General features: G+C 38.6%; 1 protein-coding gene across 1 annotated transcript; it reads left to right on the forward strand.

Moving 5' to 3' along the window:
* Window positions 1–9,908: 9,908 nt before the first annotated feature.
* MC3R (melanocortin 3 receptor) lies at window positions 9,909–10,886 on the forward strand. Its single transcript, XM_085313888.1, has one exon. It carries the CDS (start codon window positions 9,909–9,911, stop codon window positions 10,884–10,886), a length of 978 nt encoding a protein of 325 aa, XP_085170014.1.
* Window positions 10,887–13,460: the final 2,574 nt, after the last annotated feature.

A 13,460-nucleotide genomic window follows, 5' to 3' on the forward strand; every position in this document is an offset into this window, starting at 1 on the left:
TAATTATTTCTGCCATCAGAAGTTAAGACAGACATGTGATGGATGTAACCTTCCCCTTTTCATTGTCAAAGCAATAATCAGTACAAACAAAAACTTGAATGTCAGCTTCTTTTTTTGTATTAAATATGAAAATACGTTATTCAGAAATACCTAACCATACATTATTACATACAAAGATGTATGAATGACCTTGTGCACTTGAACTGAAAAAAAGAACTTAGCAGGAAATGTTATGAATTTAAACAGCTGTCACTTCTGTTTTCAATAATAAAAGGATACAAGGTTTCATGAATTTGCTTTCTAAATATATTTTGCTTTCCAAATCAAGATTATCAGTTGTTTCTGACAGAAAATATTCCTGATTGCAAACTGCAATTTGACATTAGTAATAAGAACTGTCTAATATTAAAAAATTCAGAATCCAGAAAAAGGAGCCACTCTAACCACAAAGAGTGATKAAGTCCTATTTTAATAATAAATGGCAACATCTCTAAAGAAAACACTATGATTGTTTATGCACAGTTCTTTTGACAGAAGGATACAGCCCTCTGATACTCCTAGTTAYAGCTAAATCATAAGAAGTAAAAAAGATTGCCTCACACTGTCCTAAAAATTATTTTTGAAGAGCAATGCAGACAAAAACATTGAAGTTGAATTAGTCAAAATATATAACTTCCTTTTACAAGCATACTGTAGTATTAAGATCACATCTACCAAACACAGTAAGTGTGGAATCAGAAATCCTTGGACCAAATTAGCAAGCAAAAAGATAGGCTGACTTGGTATTTAAAATAAAGGGATAGGTTCTGGTACCTCTTATCACAGTCCCYGCGAGAGAAGCGCTCTTATCATGGGAGCGCTCTTCCTGAGCGAGAAGGAGCAGAACAGCCATCTCATGGCTTTTCTGACTGATTGCAAGAAAGTCCCATACCCTGGAACGTGAACATACAACCAAATAAACACCTGTGGGACTTTTTTCCTCATTTCATTCTTTTTWWWAAAAAAAAAAAAATGGCCTAGTCARTCAAGGATAGTTTTTTGCAACATTCCTGCAGGCCCCACACACAGAGAGTCRGGTAAAAGCAACAACTTAAATGGCCTGAAACCAGTACTTTTCCAGTGATGACAGCCCCAGCATGCAGTCCATCTCTAGGATGCAAGAAGCATCAGCATCCAAAAAAAAAGTTTTGATTTTCTGCTTTTTTTTTTCTGGCCTTCTAGTATGTGTATTTTTTCTGCAAGGAAGCAACACTGAACTCCAAGAGCAGCAACAAACTGAAGCAGTGTAAACATCAGTACAAAAATCTATCCACCCACAACATCTGACACCTAAGTAAGAGTTTTAAAGCTTTCTTTTCTCCACAGTCACATATAGTCATCTGTACCGCCAGGGAGTGAGTCAGCACTGTTAGGTTATTGGCTTTTGAATGCCAAATGCACCTACCGCTCTGCACCAGCACCACAGGACAGAGACTGATGAAGACAAGGACCGCAGTATTTTCCAGAGAGAAGACATTATTCCAGGGATTCTTGGCACTGATGAAGCTGAAGAGCAAAATGCAGCTGGCTCAATCATATCTGCCTGTCYTCCACTCTGTATAAATGAGAGGACAAAACCGATACTCAGTATTATTAGTCTAAAGCACTTAAAATCATTGAATATGACAAAGCACCTGCAGCTGCTCACRAGTGTTTTGCAATCAGGTCTGCTTTGTCTCCTTTTACAGTTGGATGAGAAGGAAAAATTGTATGTAATGTCCAAAAGTTGAATCTGTTTAAATTAACCTGTTAACTGGCTGAAATTATAGAAATGCTCATAYGGAACCTCCCTCATCACAACCACTATTAGATGGTCCTTTTCCTTTCTAATCACAAAGGTTGGAAGACCATCTGCTCACTTGCAGTACTGGCACTTTTTCCTCCAGCTAAAGCTGAAAGGAAAGTACCAATATACGCAAGTTCCACTGACTTCCACAGAAATCAGACTCACCCTTGCCCTAGATCATAAAATATGCTATAAAATAATTACATTACCTACAGGCATGTTTGATGACCTGCATGTTGAGAGTGGACAACTGAAATCTTTCCAATATTGCATTTAATATCTAATATTGTAAGTGATTCCACAACCTATAAATGAGGGGCTATCAACATATTAAAAATGCTTTTGCTAAGCTTTTATTCTAAGAGATTCATGAAAAAACACAGCATTTWAGTAGACAAGGCATAATAATCTGAGTATAAACAGTAGTGGATTCTTGTGAGGCTCCTACTTCTGGTTCTATTGGAGTCTGACCAATAATTTCAAAGCAAAAGACCCCCCCCATCACATTCTCATTATTTTATAGTAAGTAGTGATATCTTCATGATGTCAGTAAAAAAATTCCAAACCATTTTTCTTGAAATAGGTTGATACTCAAGAGATATATGATCTACCAGTATTTTGATGAATATGATCTGAAGTTTAATTTACTGCATTTGTCAAGTATTCTATTATCAAAAACACTGAACCTCTATTGAGACAGCTCTTTGGTATAGAATAATTCTGTATGTCAGTAAAGAGTTGAGTAACCATCATGAAGCACTCAGCTGATGAATTCAAGCACATGTTTACAGATATTTCCGAATCAAAGCCTATGAAGCAATGGACACTCTAGAAATGTGTACAGAATCCCAAATCAGTGTACCTTATTTGCTTTTGTTCTGCTAAGAGAAAATATTTAATCTATTAAGTTCTTTCCTAAAAGAATAAAACTGAGGAGAGATTCTCAAGAGTATWTTGCTCCTTTATTATTTTGACTACTTGGAAGGGCAAGAGAGTAGTAACTACCTGTTGCATAGGAGTAATTGCCTCTCTGTTATCCTCTAACCTCCCTTTAAAATCTGCAATTCAGTCTGGGACAAACTATTGTCAAAACAACAATGAAAATAAAGCGAAGTCAAATGCATTTATCAGCTCTTAATTAAAGGGCTTGAGACTTATGGCAAATGTTAAGCAAAGAGGTTTTTCATTTAACAGCCCTACAGGGGAAGTATATTTAGAAAACTCACTTAGCAATGATTGCTACATTTTCTTTACCTTTCTCTGAGAATTAAATCATTTTAATCAGCAAAGAAACAACAGATTAATAATAATAGTAGCATCAAAAAAATTAAAAATACTAATTGCTTTATAAAACATAATCGAGCTTTTTACCAAAGAAAATCATCCATTCCCATTGGTAGTTAAAACAGCTAAATGCTTTCATTTACTTCACTGCAGCAAATAACTGTGCTGATATTCTCTTTGGTAACAGCTTTGTTTTTCTAGAAAARGGAGCTGTTTGGAGGTAAAATGATGAGAAAAAGGACATGAATGAAAGCCTGCTCACCGAGGAACATCGTGAAATGTCTAAGCTCCACATTTCACCCATTTCATCTTTGAGGGTTCAGGGTGGGTTGTCTTCACACTTTAGAATGGCTACTCCTTACAAGAATCATGTGTTTGAAATGAAGGATATATATTTATTACCAACATCAAAGATTCATGGACTAGACAATAGTTTTAGGTCTGGAAGCCTTAGTCACTGAAGGAAGGCCCTGACATCAGGAGATAAGCAAAGATGACGGCCAGTATGTATTAGAGGTCACCGTTAAAGAATCAGGCTGCTATTCCAGACKTCTACAGTGCCCTGAAAGCATAGGGCAAGCTCCTGACAAATCAAGGCTTACACTGGTGGTACGTGAAAACATGAACCTAAATGCAAAATGTCCAAAAATTTCAGGCAAAGAAAGAAACTAAAATTAGATGTCCAACATCCAGGGCAAGAACTTCAAATCAGTAGCTTAGAATAATGGCAAGGAGGCATTTTCCTCTAAACTAATTTTTTTTAAAAAAATGGCCACTACTAAAACCGAAGAATCTGGTCACAGCTGTATAGCGTAGTGAGCAGAGAGTACCTGTAGGTGTCTGTCCAGCTAGCTTAGAGATCCTGGTCAGGCTTAAGTGCCAAAAGCTTTACCAGTCAAGCACGAGCCATATGCAAGCCCAAATGCAGAATTTCTGAACTTCAGGGTCAAAATGCRGGTGCTGATTAAGTTCAGAGGCCTCCATGATTAGGCAAAGACTTTCATAATGAAATTCAGTACTCACTTTTGCAATCTGGTTTTCAGGCTGCTAAAACKATTCAATTTTTATGCATTTTTAAATTATTACTTACAGAATTAGAGGTGGGTGTTCCCCTCACTTTAGACTGTATTAGCTAGGTAGCCTTTGTTTAAAGAGTGAAAACGTAGCAGTGTACCTAAACACTTTTTTTTTTATAGAACCAATACAAGCTTTGAACTCTAGATTCATTTCAAAAGATTTCTATTGTCCAGCTATCTATAAATTTGAAGATATTTCAGGGGGTTGAAAAAAAGTGCTGTATTCAGAATCAGAGGGTGGAAGATGAAGTCCTAAGAGTAAAACACAAGAGAAAAGAAACAAAAACATTCCTTGCCTCTATAAAATTCTCTCTGCATGAACATTTATCATGAGAAGTATAATAATAAAAAGTCAGAATGGAAGGAGAGTAATTTAAGGGGCCAAAATTGCAGAGATTTCTGGCTACCCACCCAGTCATAACTAATATCATTGTCTAATTTGAATTGAAGTCGGACCAGTTTGGCGAAACACACGGATGCTTGTACAGAACCCTTACAGTACATTTTAAAATGGGAACATATACAGATCCTATGCAGGGGAGGAAGGTGATTCATTCCCATCTACAGGAACAATATAGCTCAGGGTTTAGGAGTTGAAAGACGAAAATATGAGGAGGAGATGGTACAATTATCACTGATTCAGCAAGGAAATGAACTTAATGATGTGAGATGTGCTTTCCCTTACCTTTCCCCTACCTATCCTCCTCTGACCTATGGCCCCAACTGCTGTCTGACTTAAAGATGGAATCAAAAAACTGAACAGTGTAGGTGACAGTTGCATAGCAACTAAAAGGACAGAAAGGACTTTCTTGTTCAGCACACCAGGAGATTAAAAAGTAATGTTGACAATCTCAGCAGTGGGTTTGCTGTTTGAGTCCAAGGAAGAAAACAGAATACAGTAGAAAGATGCTGCTGCACCCTTGGTGTCAGATAAATGTTGTTTCTTTCTCAAAACTCTTGGAGAATAAACTAGGAAATGTAACACTAATCATGGGCTRCAGAGCCCAAGACAAGAGATGAGAATGAGTATTACTCATTGATTTAAAATAGGAGATAATACTTTCTGTATAGAAATGTTCAGATGTGCCCCAGGAGCTCTTTGGCTAACCAAGACCCAGTAAAACCTAAGAACAAGTTAAAACAACCAAAAACTTGACTGGTCCCACTCAACTTGCATTATTCCTGCTACWAGCTCTGTAAGGCAGATGTCYTCTGAACAGCAGTCATCAAGACCTGCTAGGGAAGAGTGTAAGGTCTTCCTTCGAGGCCTTCAATGGGAACAGCTACCCACAAAGCAAAATTTGGGGAGTACACATAGATGTCTCATATCCCTAACTTTCCAATCTTCTCTTTACCAGGTTTTCATGGGGAAAGGAACTGGAGCAAATATTATTTCATTTTATATGTTCCAAGTTACAACAGTTGCCACAGATCTGCTCCCCTAAACAACACCAAGGGATTTTGCTCTCTAAGGAGTTGAGGATATGAATGTCTATCATTATTTTAATACATTTTAATAAATTGCCACTCTTGAGATGTAATGAAGTGATTACCAGGATGCAAATCCACTGCAGTACTATAGTGGATGTTAGAGCAGCTTTTCTATTTTGCACTGCAATGGACATGGTCAGCATGTATATCTCTGGAAAAGAAGTGGGAACTGACAGCTGATGGGCAGCAATTTATTAGAATATATTATTGTAAAATATATTCTAAATTTCAGATCATGTAGGTTTTCCAGCACTGGACAGAGTAATCTTTRATACCTTTAGAAAGTAAGACCTAAGGTGTCACTGTCATTTATGCAAACACAGCTTCTTCCCATTTTTGCACAGACCTTAGAGTCAGTTTGAACTTATAATGAGATACATGGAGCTCTAGCACACTATTTTTAGCACTTAATGGCAAAGCTAATAGAGCCATTAATCCACTTTGGTATATAGCATTCAATTTCCACTTCAAATTGCAGCTCAGCGCAAACGGTAGCTTGATTTCTGCCATCAGAYACATTTGGAAGTTCATGATGCACCACATTTAATGACTTCTTATTCTCATATTCAGCTCAAAGGTGGGAAAATCTGTGGCAGTCTTTTGAAACAATGACTAAATAAATCATATTTAGTCAATCTGGATGCTTCCCGTAAATATTGTATCTTGTATCAAAAGTCCAGTCCCTCAATCTAACTGTTATAACTAGATTTAAATAAGCATATTTTGCCATTCTGCTTCTCCAARAAGCTTTTTGAAGTTAGACAAATATGCCCAAGTCTTTTACAATTTTTATATTCTTCCTGCTCTATGTAAGTAAATTCCTTTTAATCATAAGTTACAGAAAGACATGTATTTCTAGAAGAAAGAAGTCGCTGCCTTCTTATCCAAAAATGCCTGCAAAAGTATTGCTAATTTTCCCTTGAAGGAAGATTCAGTTCAGATGTAAGCTCTGTTTTTATTTTTCCTTCAGTTATTTCTCCAGCTAACAGCTATTTATGGATCAAAACATTATATCCACAATAATAAATCATATAATATGATTTACTCATCCTTTATACAAATTATGACTCAGTTCTGCCTTTGCACTGAAGAGATGKTTTTTTTTTTTCCACTACCCTAAAAACAACAGTACAGTACATTATGTGACCAACCAAACGGAGAAGACAGGATTGTGCTTTAAATGGCAAACACKCTCTTGTGCATCGTTTCATTTCTGTGTGCCTAAAACCTAAGTGTCCTACACCAGCAGGTGATCCGGAGCCAAGCCCGGGAAGCTCTACCTCGCCCTTGGAAACTAAAGGGCCGGCACCCTCCTCCAAGCATGAGAGCTCTGCCTTCGATTCTGCCCTGGCCTGAGAGGACACAGCCTCCATCTGCCACTTCACAAGCAAGTACCTGAGGACACAGCTGGCAGAGAGAGACAKCTCAGCCACTCCTTCACAGCTGGGCTCCTCCTCAGTTGGAAACACAACATTTATTTGGCCAGGAGAGGAAGTAAGAGTCTGAAATGTAGCAATTAAAGTTCTTACCTGGGAAAGGGTCTTGTTTCAGGTAGATAGAACATATTAACTTTTCCAGAACACAGCATTCCTCACTTTCACCTAGCRGTGTCCATGCCAATTAAAGGCAGACGAAGAATCTTTATATCACTATCATCAGTGTGCTCCACTGAACAAAATAAACCAATAACTGCTCCAGGCATCACTGCACWAAATACAGCAGTAACTGCTCTAGGCACAAAATGCGGCACTTGAAAGGGGGTACTATCTTTTCCTTGCCATAAGACTAGAGGGTTGGGTGAGAGAGTTTATTGTTTTAGCTATTTGCTTTGAAAAACGTCAATGAGAATTTAGGGAGAGACTTTGACAAAACAAAAGTAGGATGTAAGATGTTAGCTGGACAATTTGCTAGACAAGTCCTCAGCTTATTTTGCAGATTAAAATTCCTGCACGTGGATATTGTCCTTGTAAAGCTATCCTCCAGAGCTGAAAGAGATTTGTTGCCACTTGAATTACGACGTATGGTAATAATTCYATTGGCACAAAATGAAATTGGCCATCTAACTGAAAAAGATTTGTGACTTTCTGGACTAACAATCCTGTAATAGAAACCTCACRTATTAGTATATGTAACATTGTATCGTTTTGATTCTAAAATCTGTCTGGGAAAACATCAGTCATAAAGTATACAAACATGAGTGAGTACTTTCAAAAAATCAGACTAAGAAAATTCACTACAGGAAGACAGTGTGAGTGAACAATGTGCAAGTAAAATCTATCTTAGGCTTGCCTGTCAATATATGATAATTGAAAATTTCCCTGGTGCTGTATAATAAAATCAGTACAGGTCCAGGTAAAATCAGTTGTAGTGGGTCCTTATGAGAAAAAGCAGCTGCTGGGGGGAAAGGATGGATTATTTTTTAAGGAGTAAATAWAGGTAAAAGCACATGGAAGTTTAATTTCTCTATTTCAGATATCTAGCTGGGTAGTTCTCTAAGTAAGGGTGCCCAAGGTGCTCAGACCTGCTGCAATATTGGAGATAGACTCAGTAACCCAGTAACTGACTGGGTCAGACTGACTTATCCCACAGCTCTGTATCRTAGGAGCTGCTCTTGATGGTCTAAAAGAATCTTTGTTAAATAAACCTGATATTACAGCAGTTCCTTGTATTGTTCCTAATATTTGCTCTTAGGAAAGTCCTTTAACTTTTCATAGATTTTTAAGTAGGATAAGAAGGTTCCAGTGCAACTAGGTCAGAAGGAAAGAATATATCAGAAAACTAGGTATGTTACTGGGGAAACCAATGTCAAAGTAATTGCAAGCTTCCATTCTCAGGAACRGAGTAGTTTCAAAAAAATAAATAACCAGGACAATTGAAATGAAGGACTCTGCTCTTGAAGTGACTGTTGCCAGAGGTGGTTCAGGAGGTGAACTCAGCTACAAATTAACTTCCATGTAACTGTTTCCATAACCAGCTCTGGCCCTGGCCCTCTTGGAACCACCGTTCCCTCTTGGTTTAACATAGTACACTTCAGACAGAAAAAGGAAAGATTACCTGGCAAGGGCTGGTTGRGCCTCTAGGCAGACCTTCAGCAGGGCTGAAGGGTCACAACAGGGAGAGGGAGCACGATACGGAAACTCACACTTCCTTCCCTTCCAGCCACTGCTTCACTCGTGGGCATGGGACTCGGGAACCAAAACAAACGAAAAACCCAAGCCCATTGTAGCAATGAATTGAATCCCTCGGAGTTTTCATCTGATGAAATCAACAGCACCTAGTTACCTTGTAGAGCATCTCAGCAACAGTCATGGGTGGGTTTTTGTTTGTTTTTTTTAAAACCCACTTCCCGTCTGCGCTACAGCTCACTCTCAGGTTGTTGTTTTTAAGGGTAAGGTCCAAAGTCCGAGTGACTCCCTCAAGGAAAGTATTGTCTGGGAGCAAGGTTCAGCCAGCTCTTCTGAGCTGGACAAGAGGAGCTCTGCTTCTGGGTAGATGAAGTACAGATAAGGATGGTAGGCACACATCTGACAGCACCTTCACTAGRTCAGGCATAAAGTTTTGCTGGATGAAAATTCCACCTTTTGGACAATTGTAAAGGAAACCGATCATATTTGTCATCTGTAGAGGGCGCCAGACAGTTTTAGATCTGATCGGGGACACAGTCATGGGGATGCTCAACCTGCTGTTTGTAGCTGTCAGTCAAAAAGGTGCTTGCTCTCTAATGGCCACTGCACTGCACAGAGGATTAAGTAGGAGTTGTTATTCTTTCATGAATGTATAAATCCCTTGATTCTTTTTTCCCTTCTTGCCATTGAAATAGCAAGAGAGATTTCACTGAGCTGCGACATACTTGCAGCAAACCTGCACTGGCCCCAGCTCACAGTGTCAGATAAGAARATTACCTGCTTTTAATCAACAGGAGAACCAGAACCAGTAATGTGCTGCTAGTGTTTTTTCACTTCAGAGAAAACTGTTTAAGCCTACCAAATTTGCAGATCACTTTGTTCTAAGGGAAAAGAGCAGCCTCTGACTGACACAAAATCCACTGTGAATGAAGATTTCATGTTTCTACTTGCAAAAGCAACTAAAGGAAAGTCCTGCTTGGTTCTGTTCCCTGTGCACAGTGACAACTTGGAAGAACTTCTTTTCTCCTTTTGTCTTTTTTTTTTCTTTTTTTAATCTTGTGCTCTCCCAAGTCCACAACTGCTTGTGAGTTCAAGTGCTTGCTGCAAATGAATACTACTCACTTCGCACTTTCATTTCAGCCTGTGCTGCTTAATGTCACTGAAGACTTCAATGACTCRATTCTCAACAACAGAAGCAGTGATGGATTTTGTGAGCAAGTCTTCATAAAAGCCGAGGTCTTCTTGACTTTAGGAATCATCAGCCTACTGGAAAATATCCTCGTCATTCTTGCAGTGCTGAAGAATGGAAACCTACACTCTCCCATGTACTTCTTCCTTTGTAGTTTGGCTGTGGCAGATATGTTAGTGAGCATGTCAAATGCTTTGGAGACTATTATGATCGCAATTCTGAGCAATGGCTATTTGATCATTGATGACCATTTTATTCAGCATATGGACAATGTTTTTGACTCAATGATTTGTATTTCTTTGGTAGCTTCAATTTGTAACCTCTTGGTTATAGCCATTGACAGGTACATAACTATTTTCTATGCTCTCCGTTACCACAGTATCATGACTGTGAAGAAAGCTTTAACCCTGATTGTGGTCATTTGGATTGCTTGTATTATCTGTGGCATCATAYTCATTGCCTACTCAGAAAGCAAAACTGTCATTGTCTGTCTCATCACCATGTTCTTTACCATGCTCTTTCTCATGGCCTCCCTTTACGTTCACATGTTCTTGTTTGCACGCCTGCACGTTAAGCGGATTGCAGCCCTGCCTGTGGATGGGGTGCCCTACCAGCGCACCTGCATGAAGGGAGCCGTGACAATCACTATATTACTTGGGGTCTTCATTGTTTGCTGGGCACCCTTCTTCCTTCACCTCATTCTCATCATTTCATGCCCAATGAACCCCTATTGTGTCTGCTACACTTCACACTTTAACACCTATCTGGTCTTGATAATGTGCAACTCCRTAATTGACCCACTCATTTATGCTTTCCGGAGTCTGGAGATGAGAAAGACTTTCAAAGAAATAGTGTGTTGCTGTTATGGCATGAGCATGGGACAGTGCATGTTGTAAACAGCTGCCTTTTGTGTTGATACAGAAAGAGAATGCATACAGTGAGAATATTATATGTATTCATGTATCTATATACACAGCAGCTCCATTTTAAAAGCAATGCATGAAGGAAGGGCAGAGGAAAAAAAATCTTTTACTTGATGCCTTGATTTATATTTTTCAGAATGAAAACCAGATTCAGCTGAATGATTTGAAGTTATTTAAATAGTTCTAACAGAAGCAAGATCAGAGTAGCTTGCAAAATAGATCAAAAAACTAGTTTCTTGGAAAAATGAATCCTGAAAGTGAATGCTAACTTATAGAGACTTGAATGATACYCTTTACCCTTCATCAGTACCTGTTGCTTTATCTCTGTGCCATAGAAGTCAGTGTTTTCTAAAAGATTCCATTTGTAATACCTTTGGAAAGATATTCATTTGTAAGACAAGTCAAAATACTGATAGCTAACAGCACTGCTCTGTAGTCATTCCCGTGCCTTCACCTTTTAATGAATAGACTGACACTTGTGCTGCTTGCTATAAAGAAGATTGTGAAAATATTTAAATGGTGAAAGCAAACATTTTCCTGCACTGAAATATTCTTTCAGCAGACGTCAACTAAGTGAAAAGAAACAGTCAAAGTGATAGTGTAACTTAAGCAGTTGACTGATAGAAGTGAGTCACCTGAAGAAGGCATTTATGCTCCCTGTGACATATGAGCATTACAGCCTCAAAAGTTATRTTTTCATTGTAATGCACTGATCAATGTAGTTTTTTGTATATTAATAACTAATTAAGCATAGAAATCACCTTTTGATAAATATTTACCAATAAGGCTCATCCCTAGAAAATTTTGAAGACTACACAGAACAGAACCCAGGAAATAGCTAAAACGCAAAATAGTTTGAATTTAGCTTTGTGCTAAGCTGCACAGAATCTTTAGAGATAGCCATATGGCTAAGTTTTTAAGTTAGTTAGTTGTATATAGTACAATGTACAGGCAGCATACACAGACTATGCCACACTAGAAAACCTGCAGGCCACTCTAAAGGCGACTTAGTACCCCTTTAGTATCTCACTTTTGAAGAAAGAAAGTAAAGACAGTAAGCTGAAGCCCTCAGAAAAATCAAATGTTGTCTATCATTTTCAAACATCTAAAAGATCTCTAGAATTCTTTTCATTTGAGTGGAGTAACTAGCTTATTATTTCTGGGGCACCCTTCTGTCAGATGTGGAATAGTCCCCTAGGCAGAGCTAGTCTAGCCTGCCTCTAGTCCAGCCTGGAAAAATTCTATGTTGATGATATTTTACTGCTACTAGCACCAGAACCCAGCTCTCGTTGACCAGGGGGAAGAGATGCCCTACAGTGTGCAAACGCTGGCTGACAATATTTTTGTGGTTGTGTTATATCTCRGCATCCTATGACCTGTGATCACTAGGGAATCAGGTAACTTCCCAGTCCCATGGGGTGTACAATTTTCATGCTGCCAAGCACCACATCCTCACAGGCTCAGATGACCTAATAAGCTGCTCCTACACAAAGCAGCAGCTCCCAGCATCCATGTCTGCTCACCTTATTCCCCAACACATTGCTGTCCAAAACAAAGTTGTCCCACATTCCAGATCAAGATCATAGAACAGAGAAAATCCCAACAACTGGCAAGTAAGCTAATACAGAGTTGCTTTCAAGCCCATTCGTGTCTTATAAATCATAGTTTGGCAGCCCCCGACAAAGTATTAAGATACTGTTTTGTTAGCTCAGTTTGTCTCGTTTTTGTGATGCCTGATGTGGCACATTAATGAAACAAGTCATCATAGGAAACCACACAAGCAACCTTTCTTAGAGTATGGAAAAAAAAAAAAAAAAAAAAAAAAAAAAAAAAAAAAAAAAAAACTTACCTGTTTTCTATGTTATGTACCTTTACTTTCTAGAGCATGGTTTACCATGATATTCTGCCTCAGGTTATTGTGTATTTAGCTATTATTGTACTCGATATTCTATTTATCTCTCTTTTTAAAAGTGATTTTAGATGGGACTTTGATTCATGCTGCACTTTGCCTTTAAGTAAAAAAAAAAAAATACATCTGTTGAATAAAATAATCTGAAAGTATTGCTTAGAATTCTGTTTACTTCTATCAGAGCACCACGCCATGTCAAACCGTGGGTCTGTATAGCCAAATACACAGTAGTAGCAATGAAGATCAACATGGGCAAAGACCTCCTAATTCTTCAGGCTGTTCACAAAGGTACACAGAAATTAGCAGGGTGGGGGGCAGGGGGAGGAGAGGGAGAYGGACTTTTCCATCCCAATGAAATCATGATGGAAAGAGGATCCATAAAATCCCTGAGATCTCTCTTCCATTGCTTCTGGAATCAACTAGAGGTGTGGCTCCTCTCCACAAATAACCCACAGAGAACACGGGTTTGTCCAGCCCTAACTACAAATTCCCAGCTCTAACTCATGCTTTGGAAATTCAAGGTTCAGTCTCCTACACATAACCAGAATGGTAGCAGTCACAAGCCCCTCTTTCATGAAAGAAGAAAAACAGCTTCCATGGGACTGAACGCCAGAATAAGAGTAGTAATAGCTACATTT

Source organism: Rhea americana, unplaced genomic scaffold, assembly GCF_003343005.1.
Source record: "Rhea americana isolate MKP2758 unplaced genomic scaffold, rheAme1 scaffold_4, whole genome shotgun sequence".
In the NCBI taxonomy this organism is placed as follows: domain Eukaryota; kingdom Metazoa; phylum Chordata; class Aves; order Rheiformes; family Rheidae; genus Rhea; species Rhea americana.